This window comes from Camelina sativa, chromosome 6, assembly GCF_000633955.1.
Source record: "Camelina sativa cultivar DH55 chromosome 6, Cs, whole genome shotgun sequence".
Lineage (NCBI taxonomy): Eukaryota > Viridiplantae > Streptophyta > Magnoliopsida > Brassicales > Brassicaceae > Camelina > Camelina sativa.
In genome coordinates, this window is record NC_025690.1 from 5220570 (window position 1) to 5236622 (window position 16053).

A 16053-nucleotide genomic window follows, 5' to 3' on the forward strand; every position below is an offset into this window, starting at 1 on the left:
AATATTCATACTATACCCGCTATGTTACTCTTATAAACAATTTTCTTCTAAATTGACTCTTTTTGAACTAATCTATTAAATCTGCTGACAAAAAAAAAAAAATTAAACGTACTTATCATCTGGTTTTCGTGCCTACAAATTTACAAAGTTCCTTTTTTTTTTTCCGGTCAAACCAGTACTTGGATTTCATTCAAATAAAGCCTCTAGGGCAAAGTTAACACAAGCTTCAAGCATAAAAAGGGTTACAGTAAGCTTTAGAAAGCATACATTAGTAAAGGATGGATAGGCCATAAAAGATCAGAGACTGAAGCAAACAAGCAACAAGCCACAAGCGACCTTATGGTGTATCATAGACACTTCCGCAAATAAGTCAGAGAGATTTGGGGTAGTCACGATCAAACTGTCATATACCTCATGGTTTGCCGGGAAAAAGCGAAGTATCCCAACATCAGATACAAATTTACTTAGGTATGCAAGTTTTTACATAAACTTAGGTATTCATTCCATTCTAAAAAAAATAAAAATCTCCAAAAGAAAATAAATATAGAAAGATAAAAAAAAACCTAAAAATCTTCGTCACTATAACATTACTTAAGGTTACTAATTAACTAATGGTTAGACATTTTTAATGTATATAGAGAGAGATATATTGATGTTGGAACATGAAGTGGTCCAAATGAATTGAAAAGTTGTCAAATTCCAGTTACCAAAAAATAAATAAATCAAAAGAGGCTCGCAAATTGGTCAAAACTCAAAACATAGTTTCAGAGTAAGACAATAAAAAAACCCAACAAAAATGTCTGGGAGATTATGTCAAAGAGACAGCGGGATCATGACGGCAATGGTGGCGGTGGTTGTCTCCGACGTCGGAATGAATACTCTGTTTAAAGCAGCAAGTTCAAAGGGAATGAGCTCATATGTCTTCTTAGTATACTCATATGGAATCGGAGCTCTTCTTCTTCTTCCTTCTCCTTTCATCACCCACAGGTCTCTCTATATCTTGATTCTTCATCTTCATTCTCCAACTCCAAAATCTTGAAATTAAAAACCTCAGGTCAAGATCTCTTCCACCGTTAAAGTTCTCAGTTCTTTGTAAAATGGGACTTCTTGGATTACTTGGGTAAGTTCTTGGTCTCTCTGTTTCAATCTTTAATCTTAAATCAAGATTTGTGTTTGTTCTAATTTACTAATCAGATATGATGTTACTGTTCAGATGTGTGTATCTGATGTTGGGATACACAGGTATCAAATATAGTTCTCCTACTTTAGCATCAGCAATGAGTAATCTCACTCCTGCTTTCACTTTCATCTTCGCTATTCTCTTCGGGTACTTTCTCTTCTATGCAAACCCTCTAACAAGACCAAATTTGATTTGATTTGTCAGATCTTATCTCTTTATCTAATCTTGTAAACCGAATTTGGATTTTGGTTCGGTTTATCAGATTTCTTGTCGGATTTTTGGTTAGGTATTTTGGTGTAGAATTCAATACCATTCTGTTATTCTGTTGGGTTTAGATATATTTTATTTTTGTTTTTGTTTTGAGTTGGTTTCGTATATTTCTAGTTTAAAACCAATTTTGAAGTCGTATTATATTTTGGTGTTTATATTTGTAAGAATGGAGAAGGTATCGATGAGGAAAAATAGCAGTGTAGCCAAAGTAGTTGGCACAATAGTTTCGATAGTGGGTGCACTTGTGGCCACTCTATACCATGGTCCCATCATCTTCACCACATCTCAACCATTCATTTATCTTCCTCAGCCTCTTACGCCGCCTCCATCATCACTGTCGAATACTAATTGGGTCACCGGTGGAGGACTTTTGGCACTTGAGTACACTCTCATTGCGGTCTCTTATATCATTCAGGTATACTTTGGTTATACCTATTTGTTTGTATGACAGTCGAAACTTAAGCTAATGTTTTTATATCTCTTAACATTTTTGGTGGTGTAGACGCATATAATGAGGGAGTATCCATCAGAATTTGCTTTGGCACTTTCCCACAATGTATGCGTTTCAGTGTTAGTTTATTCGCTGAAAAGAACAATCCTAGCACATGGATTATGAGATCGAAAATTATGTTGATATGCATCGTTGCAACGGTATGAAAAGTCTCTATAGTTTTAAATAATTCCAAGATCATCTTATTGAGTTAAGATTTGTGTAAATGTAATATCAGGGGATGGTAAATTCGACGGGCTATGTTGTTGAGTCATGGACAGTGCGACATAAGGGGCCAGTGTTCCTAGCAATGTTCAGGCCATTAGCTATATTAACCGCGGTGGTACTAGGAGCGATATTTCTAGGCGATTCTCTCTATCTCGGACGGTGAAAAAGAAGTGCTAACTCTCAAAATATGGATTACCTAATTTTTCATTTTGGATATTCACTTTCAGTTTCTTCTTTGTATTTATTTGGCAGTGTGATCGGTGGAACATTGATTACGATCGGTTTCTATACGGTTATGTGGGGAAAAGCAAAGGAGGAGAAGGCTAATATCGAAACTAATGTAGTCACATCGTCGAATTCAAAGAGAATTCCGCTTTTGATGAATTATGCCGCAGAGAAATAAGTCTTAACATTGTAACATTTTGAAGTCGTATAAAGCAACAATTCATTTTCAGGGTTTCAAAGTCAAATAGCAAATGGCTTTAATTAGTAGTTTAGCCTATCTAATTTTCCAAAGCATACTGGTATGATTAGGATCGAAGAATTTTCCTCATAGAAATCATTATTGGAAATTCAGGCAACAACCTATTTCCTTGTATGAACTCATTTTTGGAAATGCAGGTAACAACAATACTTGTATGATTAGGATCGAAGAGTTTAAGCTATGTTAGGGTTATGTAGTTTGAATCTGAAGTACTTCAAAAACCGATTGAGATAGTATTTATTATTTATGCACCCAGATAGAGTATTGTCTAGTCTTTATTATATTTTTTTTTATAAACTCAATAATACCAACTCTATTTTTAATACAAAAAGAACATGCATTTTGTTCCACAACGGGATAGTGCAAAAGATGATAAGAAAACAAAGAGAAAGAACAAATGTTTTACATCAGTGATTGATGTACATATCTTTTTTGGATTCAGGGTCTAAATAACAGTGAAAGATATATGCTTCGGAACCAAACCTTCTTACATCTCCCTTCTTGTCCCTAAGGATTCATCTCAATTCACAAATATCCAAACCTTCTTTCCATGAAACATCCACGTCGTATTTTAGTTTCCGATCAATAGGCACTATAGGAGGATACTATATTGAAAGAGAGGGTACCATTCGCTCATTGAAAGGAATCTAATTCTTTAGAATCCAGTCCACTAGCTAAACCCGTTTCAGACTCTAGTGGTCCTTCCATCATAAATTCAAGAATTAGCAGTGGACCATTCTCAATAATTATTCTTTGTCCCTACTCCCTTAGCATATAACTTTATGGACGATTTCCAACATATAAATCTGTTTTTTTTTTTTGGCCCCTTTGTTGAAGTTTTGTTGGAAAACTTTTGTTTGTCCCTCTCTCGCCCTAGAGCCGGGCCTACACGTACTGTATAGTCTATATACACCATTTATTTTACTTAAGAAACATAAAAAAGCAAACAAAGGGATAACAAAGACTCACATTTCAACACCAAACCTTTCTACCATATAAAAAAATGGCCGGAACAGCAAGCCACTGGCGGAGAGAGACCGTGTTTTTGACGACGATGCTGGCGATAGAAACCACTAGCATCGGAATAAGCACACTGTTTAAAGTAGCAACTTCAAAGGGACTCAACATTTACCCTTTCATCGGCTATTCTTATCTTCTTGCGTCGCTTCTCCTTCTTCCTTCTCTATTTTTCACCAATAGGTTTCTAATAACCTTAATCTTTATCTAAGATTTATAACCGTTCTTTAAAATTTTTTGTATGCATATTTATTTTTTTCTGCTTTTTTTTACAGGTCAAGAACACTTCCTCCACTAAGTCTCTCAATACTGTGCAAGATTGGACTTCAGGGATTTCTAGGGTAATTTCCAAATAATACATTCCTTCTTCCAATACGTAATATGAAATTATCATTATTATAGTGTTGCTAATATATGATTTTTGGCTGAAAATATATACAAAAAAAAGATCAATATATGTGATTACAGGATACGTAGGCATCAAATACAGCAACCCAACCTTAGCTTCCGCCATGGGCAATATCAGTCCTGCTCTTACCTTCATCCTCGCCGCTATCTTCAGGTTTGCTATTTTTTTTTTCTCAGACTTTAGGTTAATGCAGATTTATTCTGACATTTAAGATGTATAAAAAAATCATTTTAGTTGGAAATTTTTTATCGATAGCACAAAAATAAGTTTTATTTANCTCTCGCCCTAGAGCCGGGCCTACACGTACTGTATAGTCTATATACACCATTTATTTTACTTAAGAAACATAAAAAAGCAAACAAAGGGATAACAAAGACTCACATTTCAACACCAAACCTTTCTACCATATAAAAAAATGGCCGGAACAGCAAGCCACTGGCGGAGAGAGACCGTGTTTTTGACGACGATGCTGGCGATAGAAACCACTAGCATCGGAATAAGCACACTGTTTAAAGTAGCAACTTCAAAGGGACTCAACATTTACCCTTTCATCGGCTATTCTTATCTTCTTGCGTCGCTTCTCCTTCTTCCTTCTCTATTTTTCACCAATAGGTTTCTAATAACCTTAATCTTTATCTAAGATTTATAACCGTTCTTTAAAATTTTTTGTATGCATATTTATTTTTTTCTGCTTTTTTTTACAGGTCAAGAACACTTCCTCCACTAAGTCTCTCAATACTGTGCAAGATTGGACTTCAGGGATTTCTAGGGTAATTTCCAAATAATACATTCCTTCTTCCAATACGTAATATGAAATTATCATTATTATAGTGTTGCTAATATATGATTTTTGGCTGAAAATATATACAAAAAAAAGATCAATATATGTGATTACAGGATACGTAGGCATCAAATACAGCAACCCAACCTTAGCTTCCGCCATGGGCAATATCAGTCCTGCTCTTACCTTCATCCTCGCCGCTATCTTCAGGTTTGCTATTTTTTTTTTCTCAGACTTTAGGTTAATGCAGATTTATTCTGACATTTAAGATGTATAAAAAAATCATTTTAGTTGGAAATTTTTTATCGATAGCACAAAAATAAGTTTTATTTATAAATTTAGCACATAATCTCTAAAATTAAAAAAGTAACACTGTTTCACAATTAAATGCTAAATTTATACTAAAACATTTTCTTTAGAAACTATACACTCATGTAAAATAGATGCCCCAAACTTTAAAAAAGAAATTCTAAAAATATATTTAAAATATTACAATTGTATCAATTGGTGCTCGTTTTGTAAATTTGTGGAGTGTGTTATATATAATTGTCCATAAAACTTGTTTTAATATTATTTTAAGATAATTCTTTTTAAGATATAATAATAGTAATATCCAGCACGTTTATATGTGAAACGATCACACCCGAATTCCTAATCCTCGCACATGACACAAGAGAAACAATCTAAATGAAATCCCATTATTCCGATGAGACAACCGGCTTAGAAATTGGTTCTTATAAAAACTTACACAATTAGATTGTTACGAGCAGAATGAACAGTGGTACAGGCTACGTCCAACTAACCCATACTTCGCATTCAAACACAGTCATACGAAGGTACTTCGGTTCCACAAGCACCTTACATTGGTAGACTTGGATCAGACTCTTTCGACGCCCGACCGGACGAGCCACTTGTCTCTACTTCTTGGAACAAGCTTCACTCACTCATGTATCTTAAACACCACCTCATCTTGGTACATATTCACACAACAAACCAGCTCTAAGCGACCAAGTAACAAGAGAGATGGGCTGGAATACTCCTTTCAATTCTAGCCACGGACTCTGCCTCACCAACGATCTGATTTCGACTCACACTGGCCATACCACAATCCAATAAACACGATTACGGTTCACCCATAAGACTTCCACCCAAACGCTTAAGCATCCCCGATAACTCTTGCCGGAAACCAATCTAACATAACACACTCTCCAAGAGCTAGACGTTGGTGTCGAGCGACACCTCCACTTTGTGTCGAGCGACACCTCCACCATGTGTCGGTCGACACCCCCACTAGGCATCACCAACCTTGGCTCTGGTGTCGATCAGCACCTCTACCTGGTATTGATAATGACAAATCGGGAACCACTCGCAAACAACACATATAGTGTCGATAGACACCCTCGTGGTATGGTCGAACTGTTCACGTACGACCAAACACACAACAACATTCTGGTGTCGATCAACACCACCTTGGTGTCGCTCGACATCCCTACCTTGCAATAAAATCGTCCATGCCAGATCATAATATTAACACTAGATTAATTAACAAATTAACCATTCAATTGACAAACCCAGTGTCAGATATGGAGCATGTATCACCACAAAGCTCCTGAACAAATTTCAGCCAAAGCGGACTCTGTTTCATCCTCCAAATGCTGCCCCGAAATAGTCATACTGGACTAGTCCGTGCAGTTCGTCTGCAGCTGCTGGTGTCGAATGACACACCAAGCATGCAACCACGACCTAGGATCCTCCTTCAGCCCCTCTTGGCCCCAAAACTCTAATCCTTCACCACCAACGATTCTCTTATTGATATAGACCAAAACAACACACTCACTAGGATGAAGAGCTACCGTGAGTCGCCACACTCTCCCACTCATGGATCCAAACGTCGAGACACCATGTTAACACCATCCCTCTTGTCTCTCTCTCTCCCGTGAGCCTCTTTCTCCATCGTCCTCCACCAGGAGGCCGAGTCTTCTCTACATATGTCCCCAAATGCAGACGACACTGCTCCCTTCTCTTCTCCACTCCTGTCCCATCCCTAATCCACTATTTTCTTCTCTCTTTCTCTCTAGGGCAGAAATCGATTGGGGAAGAGAATCCCTAAAACAGTGAGGGTCTCTCATTGTATAAGGAAAGTTTAGGATTTCTCTAAAACATTTAAACCGCACAAAACCAAGAACAAACCAGACCGACTAACTCAAAATTTTGCTAGTGTCGACTGACACCCTTTGGTGTCGCTCGACACCAAGCACACAAATCGTTTCCAGGTTAAAGGTGTTACAATATGATATAAATATTAACTCATTTGATCAAATACATGTCTATATTAAAAAAGGATAATTATCAAAAATAATACAAAAATAAGGTTTTTTCTAAATCATTTCTAATGTTTTTAAAATAGCACCATGTTTCAAACTTAAACTTCAAAAATAATTTCTAATCTCTAAACACTACCCTCTAAAAACTATACCTTATATGTAAAATAAGCAACTCAAACCTAAAATATATATTTAAAATTTAAAAAATATATTTAAATATTTGTTTTTGGTGAAAAATAAAGTTTAAATATTAGAATTATAATTTTATCAATTGGTGCTATTTTTGATTTTTTTTGGAATGTGCATGTGCTATAAATTTCATTAAAATTTGTTTTAATTTTATTAGTACTGTTTTAGAGTATATCTTTTAAACAAGTTACATAAGTTATAAATCGTAAATGACACATCACGTATACCTAACATGAATAAAACTGCGTAAAACTTTTATTTGATACATTATATGTTTTCGTAAAAAAACAGTTATTTATGAGAAAGAGTTTCGTATCCGTATACTTAAACTTTTAATCAATAAAATGGTTGAAGATTGCTTTGACTTACTACAAAATTTGTTTCAAGTAGTGAGGTTTTGTTAACAATTTTATATTAAAAAATCGGATCAAATGAGGCAATTCGAGAAAATATATAGTATTTTTAATTTGTTATATTTGGTGTTGCACGTGGATGTGTTATAGTAGTTGGGTAAAAAATCCACATAATGATTTTGGTAAATGTGTTTTTTATTTTATTTTATTCTTATTTCTTTCTACAATATATACATGTATTTAGGTTCGGCATCTCAAATGATATGAAGATAAGTTGGTTACTACTTCGCTAGTGCATAATCTTGTGTTCCAAATCTAACATTGCCTAATGCCTAAACTGTTTATAATCATCGATTGTAAACCTAAACTGTTTTCATTTTTAAATATTTACATTCTTAAAAAATCTAACATTTCCGTCTGCATGAATATAATAAATGTGTATTAACATTTTTAATAAAATATTTACATTCTCAAATCATTTACTTTGGAATAAAACGTAATCAATAACAATAAATGTCAATTTTTTTGAATAAAGGATGGAAAAAATATCATTTAAAGAAAAGAGCTGTGTAGCCAAAGTGATGGGGACGATCTTGTCAGTGATGGGCGCACTTGTGGTGATTTTCTACCACGGTCCACGTATTTTTGTTGCATCTTCTCCACCGTATGTAAACTTCCGTCAGCTTTCTCCACCGTTGTTTTCATCTTCAACCTCTGATTGGCTCATCGGAGGAGCTGTTCTAACCATACAAGTCATCTTCGTTTCTGTTTGTTACATTCTACAGGTACCACATTTTGATACCTATCTATAAATAATTTCTAAATTTATGCTTCAATCGAAATCAATAAGAGAGAGGGAACAACTTATAAAAGATGTCGGCTTCATTCTTATCATATAGAGAATTGATATCATTCCAATGATTTTTCTATGTGACTATATTGGACAGGCACACATAATGAGTGAATATCCAGCAGCATTCACAGTCTCCTTTCTTTACACTATATGTGTTTCAGTCATTACCACAACGATTGGACTAGTAGTCGAAAGGAACAATCCAAGCGTTTGGATCCTTCAATTCGATATTACTTTGATCACAATTGTAGCTGTGGTATGTTATATACATTTTCGTTTTTTTTTTAAAAGAAAAAAAATCAAAATACTTTCTTTTGCATTTTAACATAGTCTTCTTTATAAAATATTTCAGGCAACAATAACTTCGGTATCCTATACGATTCATTCATGGATAATACGATACAAAGGACCTGTCTACCTTGCCATATTTAAACCTTTGTCTATTCTAATAGCAGTGGTTATGGGCGTGATTTTTCTTAACGATTCTCTCTATCTTGGATGGTATATGAATCATTAGTCTTCATACACATTATCTATTAGAAAGAACATCTACTCATCTTCGATTTTGTGTTTCATATTATAGTTTGCTTGGAGGAATTTTGATAACGTTAGGCTTTTACGCTGTGATGTGGGGCAAAGCAAACGAAGAGAATGATCAGTTGTTATCATCTTCAGAAAAAGAGAAAATCCCTCTTCTACTGAACTGCAAGAATGACCAAGTTTAAAACAAGTCATATGCTTGTTGGTATGTAGAAGGATCTACAAGATCTATAAGAAAATATGAAGATATTGTAATGTTTATTTTATAGATACATAGCCGGCAAAGGACACATGCGCGGCCTTTGAATATATGTTTGTGAAAAGTTTGTTTGTCCTAATGGTAAAAACCCTGTACAAATGACACAAGTCACAACACTGATTTTCTTCCTTTTCCATGTTTTTTTCTTTAGAAAAATTATAGCAAGCCTAAAAAGAGTTTTCAGCTTAAGGCCCTATAATTATCTGGGCCAGCTCTGTATAGAGATATAAAGATTTAATTCTATCTTAAAACCATTTTACTATATAAACTTAGAGAGTCAATATATAATGCTTGCAATTTTAAACAATTCTTAATCTCTACATTGTATTAGAACTATAAAAATATAAATAATAGTGAGATATTTATACCCGTCGAAAGATCGGGATACTGAATAAAGAGAGATGGAGAGAAAGAGTTGTAACTCCTTTATAATTGAAGTTTTGTAATTGTATTCATGTTTTACAACGATCGAATTCGATCGTTTATATAGAAGTAAAATGTAAGTTACTATGTGTGCATAGTGACAGTGGGCTCCACACAAAATAATAATAAACGCATAACGTTATACACATGCGCATCATCTGTTGACATTGTATACGTCTTCTTTTTCTGAGTTTCACAACACTCCTCTTTGGAGACCAGTGTCACTATGTCTCTTGCATAATGTCTTATGTTGCCTTGTTAAAAACCTTTTTAGGAAAACCCAATAGCAAAAATCTTAGTAAAGTAAAAAGAGTACAACCTCGCAAGCTCCCCCTCAACTGATCATGATCTCATCTTACAAGTCTTGTTGACAACACATTCCAATGTTATGGACATGTTTCCTGAACATAGTCATGGGTAATGATTTTGTGAAGAGATCTGCAGAATTCTCGGATGATCGAACATATCTTACTTCAATGTCTTTATTCTTCAAGAGTTCTTGGGTGTATGAAAAGAAATTTGGAGGGACATGTTTGGTTCTATCACTTTTGATATACCCTTCCTTTGTTTGAGCAACACATGCAACATTGTCTTCATATAAGATAGTTGGCTTTGTGTTCTGATGAATTCTGCTACTTGATTTAATATGTCGACTTATCGACCTTAGCCATACACATTCTCTACTTGCTTCGTGAAGTGAGATAATTTCAGCATGATTCGAAGAAGTAGCTACAAGCGTTTGTTTCTAAGAACGCCATGATATAGCATTGGCTCCAATCGTGAACACATATCATAATTGTGAACGAGCTTTGTGTTGATCTGATAGATATCATGCATATGCAAAACCAATTATTTGACCATTTAATTTGTTAGGACATGTTTAATTCCATTCCAATGCCTTTGTGTAGGAGAGAAACTAAATTTAGCCAAAAGATTAATTGAAGATGAAAAAACAGGTCGAGTGCAATTTGCAAGATGCATAAGGGCTCCAATTGCACTTAGATACGGTATTTCAGGACCAAGTATCTCTTCATTTTCCTCAGGTGGTTGGAACAGATCACCTTCAACATTTAATGATCTGACAACCATTAGAGTATTGAGAGGAGTTACCTTATCCATATTAAAACGTTTAACACTCTTTTAGTGTATATGGATTGATTCACAAATATACCCTTTTGAGTATGCTCAATTTGTAGACCTAGACAAAACTTTGTCTATCCAAGATCTTTCATCTCAAATTCACCTTTTAAATAGTTTGTTGTTTTCTGTATTTCATGTTGAGTCCCGATTATATTAAGATCATCAACATATACCGCAATTATCACAAATCCGGAGTTTGTTTTCTTGATGAAAACATATGGGCATATAGGATCATTCACATATCATTCTTTTGTTAAATTATCACTAAGACGATTATTCCACATACGTCCAGATTGCTTTAACCCATATAATGATCTTTGCAACTTTATTGCACATAACTCTATGGATTTAGCCTTTAATGCTTCTGGTATATTAAATCGTCTAGGAACTCTCATGTAGATATCAGTATCTAATGATCCATATAAGTATGCTGTAACAACATCCATGAGACGTATCTCTAAATTTTCGCCAACTGCTAAACTCATTAGAAATCTAAACGTTTTTGCATCCATAACGGGGAAATATGTTTCCTCATAATCAATCCCAAGTCTTTCAGAAAATCCTTGAGCTACGAGAGCCTTATATCTCGTAATTTCATTTCTCTCATTTTGTTTTCTAACGAATACCCACTTGTATCCAACCGGTCTTACATTTCCAGGCGTGAGTACAATAGGTCCAAGTACATTTGGTTTATTAAGCGAGTCAGGTTCGATTTGATTGCATCTTTTCATTTTGTCCAATCATGTCTCTTTTGACATTCATATGCATACTTTGGTTCTGGATCCTCACTTTCCTCATCTATTTTCCTTGAAACAAGGTAAGATAAAGTGTCATTAACATCATTGATTTTATTTCGATTCCATATCTTTCCATTATGGATATAGTTGACAGAAATCTCATGATTTTCTTCAGGCTCATGATTCTCAATACTTTCATTAGACTCATGGCTCGTTTCTTCCAAAATGCTTTCTACTATTTTGGGCATATCATGCTTTTCAACTTCCTTTCGTTTTTTAGGATTTTTATCCTTAGAACCAACTAGCCTACCACACTTCAAGCGTGTTCTAGACTCTCGTGTATCGTCTGCTTTTCCACGTTCTTGTGGTATTTAAGTTCTAGCAGAAATATTTTCAGCTGGTATATATGATTTAGTTACCGTTTTGGTATCAACAAATGCATCAGGAAGTTGATTTGCAATACTCTGCAAATGCATAATTCGTCGAACTTCTATTTCAGACTGCTTTGTAGGAAGATCAAGGTGTAACAAAGATGGTACAAAAGATGGTACACACCATTTGATATCTTTTCCTACTTGTTGATTTTATCTCTCAGAGCTAGGAAAACTTTCTCATCAAAATGACAATCGGCAAAACGTGCCGTAAAGACATCACCAGTCTGTGGTTCTAGGTACCTTATAATTGATGGAGAATCACAACCAATATATATATCCAACCTTCTTTGTGGTCCCATCTTTGTAAGTTGTGGAGGTGCTATAGGCACATATACCGCACAACCAAAAATCCTTAGATGGGATATGTTTGGTTCTCGACCAAATGCTGACTGCAAAGGGGAATACTTATGATATGCACTTGGTCTTATTCGAATAAGTGCTTCTCCATGAAAGATGGCATGTCCCCATACAGAGGTTGGAAGTGTTAATCTCATGATAAATGGTCTTGCAATCAATTGCAGACGTTTAATTAATGATTTCGCCAAACCATTTTGTGTATGAACATGAGATACAAGATGTTCAACTTCAATTTCTGTTACCATGCAATAATTGTAACATCCGCGAACCGGAATCCCGGTTTGGGATGCGCATCGGCTGATGCTGGAGGAGCATCGGTCGATGCAAGTGCAGTTTTCTGCGTTTTGACTTAAGTTAAACGCTGCATTTTGGGTAAAGGAAAACCCTTAAGTCGTGTTTCTGTCTCATTAGGCGAGTTTAGCCATTTTTGAGAGAAAAGAGAAGAGAGAAAAGGTTCTTGAGAGTTCTTGAGGTTTTTGGGAGATTTGAGGCTGTTCCTGTAGAGATCTGTAGCTGGGATCGTTGTAGGAGCTTCCTAGGAGCGTGTTCTTGCTTGTTGAGGTTCAGATTCGTCTGTGGCAAAGGTAAGTGTATGACCATGGCTTATCTAAGCTGGAGATATCTCTGATTTGCTTGTTATGTGTTGCTAGTCTTGTTAGTTTGGTTATTTGGGACGTTAGGAAACTTTCTTGTGGTTGTAGGAACGAAGATCCGGTGAGAAGCTTCGGGGGAAAACGATGCTCGGCATTGCATCGGTCGGCCGATTATTTATTGCTATTGGTTGTGTTTGAGGATAGATGGTTAGTGGGTATGGGACCGATAGTTGTAGTTATTATTATTATTTATTATTAAAAAAAAAAAAATGGGTTAGGTCATTTCAATTTGGTATCACAACCCTTATAGTTGTAGGTTTAGGTTCACTAGGTTTATGTTGCTGATGTTGGGATTGCATGCTTTGATTGATTATGTGAATTAGTCAATTTTGTGTGGCATGGAGTCCTAGAACATCCTCTTCGAGCCTACAATGTGATTCCACGGTGAATTTATGTTTTTGTGTTATTATAATTGTGTGCTTAGCCTTCTGTTCATGGTAGTGCAGATGGTTAGAGAGGATGCTGTCGCTGGTCGTGGTCGTGGTCGTGGACGCGGACATGGTCGTGGTAGGGGCAGAGTCCCAGTGGTTAGTGAGACCAAGGACCAGAGTGTGACAGAAGAGGGTGTCAACGAGTCGTAGGGTGTCCAGGGGGATTCCATGACTGTGGAGGGAGGGGGCGGTGTTGATGCTCCAGTAGCCGGTGATGTTAGGGCTCCAGGTGTGGGAAATCCAGTGGGTGGAGTCCCGGGTGTCGACCTTGCGGGTTTGCTGGAACAGTTGATAGAGCGGTTGCCGCAAGTGGCACCGGCTCAGGCTCAGGTAATGCCACCAGTGGTGGTGGCAGAGCGGCAGCCGGTGGCTGCGGATGTGGGGTTCCATTCTCGTTATATCAGCATGTTGACAGAGATGGACCGTATTGGTACCGAGCGGTTTTCGGGAGGTACTGATCGTACCGCTGCGGATGCGTGGAGGACGAGTGTGGAACGTAACTTCCATACTTTGAGATGTCCTGAGGAGTTTTGGGTGGACATTGGGATCCACCATTTGTCTGGTGATGCTCAGTTGTGGTGGAGTTCTGTGGCAGCCAGGAAAGTGCAGAGGGAGATGTCTTGGGCTGAATTCGTCTTGGAGTTCAACCGCAAGTATTTCCCTAGGGAGGCACTGGATAGGTTGGAGGTGCAGTTCCTTCAGCTAGCTCAGGGGACTTGGTCAGTGCGAGAGCTTGACTTGGAGTTCAGTCGACTTCTGAGTTATGGGGGTCGAGATATGGAGTCTGAGGAGGCTCAGATTATGAGGTTTTTGAGGGCCTTACGTGATGACTTGAGGGTTCACTGTAGAGGGCAGAGTTATGCTTCGCGTGCAGAGCTGGTTGAGACTGCAACAGGGATCGAGGAGGATATTCGGGCACAGTCAGTGGCGGCTAGCCCATCAGTCCAGCCTAGCAAGGCTCAGCATCAGGGAGGTTCTAGCAAGGGCGGCAAGCCTGCGCATGGAACCAAGAGGAGATGGGAGGCTACACAGAGGCCGAGTGGTCCGAGTTGCTTCGGGTGCGGGGGCAAGGATCACAAGATTGCTAGCTGTCTCAAGAGGAGTGCTCCGATGGCAGCAGCTCGTGTATGCTATCATTGTAGGGAGCCAGGGCACATCAGGCCCTATTGTCCCAAGTTGCAGCCGGTAGCAGTGGCAGCGTTGCAGCAGGTGCAGCCAGGAGGGCAGCAGGTGACACGGATTGAGCAGGCGCCACGGGTTTACACGATGGTAGAGACTGGTGGGACCAGTGCTGGAGCGATCACATGTATAATTTCTGGTACTTTGTCTTTGTGAATTCTTAGTAAGTTCAGATGTTATGTTGTCCTGTGATAAAGTGTTAGGTTCTCAACACATAAGGTTTGTGTAGGGACCTTGTTGGTGGGCGGGTTTAAGTCCCACGTTATGTTTGACTCTGGAGCTACTCATAGCTTCATTATGATACGCCCAAAATTCGAGGATCACTCAGCCGGACTAAAAAGGATAGAAACTCGCCAAGGTGCAAGGTGCAACAAGGGAGATTTGATGGATTGAGGGGTCGCACAGCAGTTTCGGAAGGCTGCTGATATTCCCAACTCCAATCACTGCTAGATATGACACACTAGTCCAACAAAAGGAGGCTGTTGCTTGGATATTACACACCAAGAAACAAAGAAATGTTCTAGACAAAGAACAAAGAGATCAACTCATAAAATGAAAAGGAAAATTGATTGATGATTCTCAAATGAGATTACATGAGTTTATATAGAGATAGAAAACTTGGTCACAAAGCCAAGTATTATTCTTGAAACTAAAACACAATAAAGATAGATAGTTTAATGAAGATTCAATTCTTTAACTTTGTCTTCCCAAGGTGTCATTCCCAAGGTGAGTTGAACTCAATTTTCGTCACTCCTCTTTGACAACAAAACAAAGTGATTATTTTGGGCTTTCTTGGACTTGAATTAGACTCAAAGTAGGCTGGACTTGATAGGTATCATCCCCAATAGTTTTTTCCCATGCTCTCTTTGGCCATAAGCTCTTGAATAAGCCCATTTAATGCATTTATTAGCTTCTTAGCTTTTGCTCTAGTCATTGGTCCTTCAGGTACAAGCAATGATTCCTCCGCTACAAGCTCCTCGGGTTCAAGCTCAGCTACAAGTTCCTCGGGTTCAAGCTCAGCTAAAAGCTCCTCCTCCCTAGCTCCATCCATGATCACATCATCCTCCTCCTCTTGAAAAGGATTTGACCGCAAATCTGGATCATCTGCCACAAATGGAGCCAAATCAACAACATTAAAAATTGAACTCACTTTGTACCTACCTTGCAAGTCGAGTTTGTAAGCATTGTCACTGATTTTTGTCAAGACTTTGAATGGACCATCGACCCGTGGCATTAACTTAGACTCTCTTTCTGCTGGGAAACGTTCCTTTCTTAAGTGTATCCACACTAGATCTCCCTCTTTAAACACCAATTGACGTTTT

The 16053-nt window shown here is 37.4% G+C and overlaps 1 protein-coding gene and 1 pseudogene across 2 annotated transcripts; both read left to right on the forward strand.

Moving 5' to 3' along the window:
- On the forward strand, window positions 692-2813 carry LOC104790458 (annotated as a pseudogene).
- On the forward strand, window positions 3569-9507 carry LOC104790461 (WAT1-related protein At3g28070). Of its 2 annotated transcripts, none has more exons than XM_010516220.2 (7): window positions 3569-3852; window positions 3945-4010; window positions 4118-4231; window positions 8261-8510; window positions 8673-8834; window positions 8931-9079; window positions 9162-9507. In XM_010516220.2, exons 1-7 carry the CDS (start codon window positions 3656-3658, stop codon window positions 9301-9303), a joined length of 1080 nt encoding a protein of 359 aa, XP_010514522.1. In that variant the 5' UTR covers window positions 3569-3655; the 3' UTR covers window positions 9304-9507. The 2 variants fall into 2 exon arrangements, with proteins under 2 accessions (XP_010514522.1, XP_010514521.1); XM_010516219.2 differs by lacking the exons at window positions 3569-3852; window positions 3945-4010; window positions 4118-4231 and adding exons at window positions 4417-4690; window positions 4783-4848; window positions 4956-5069.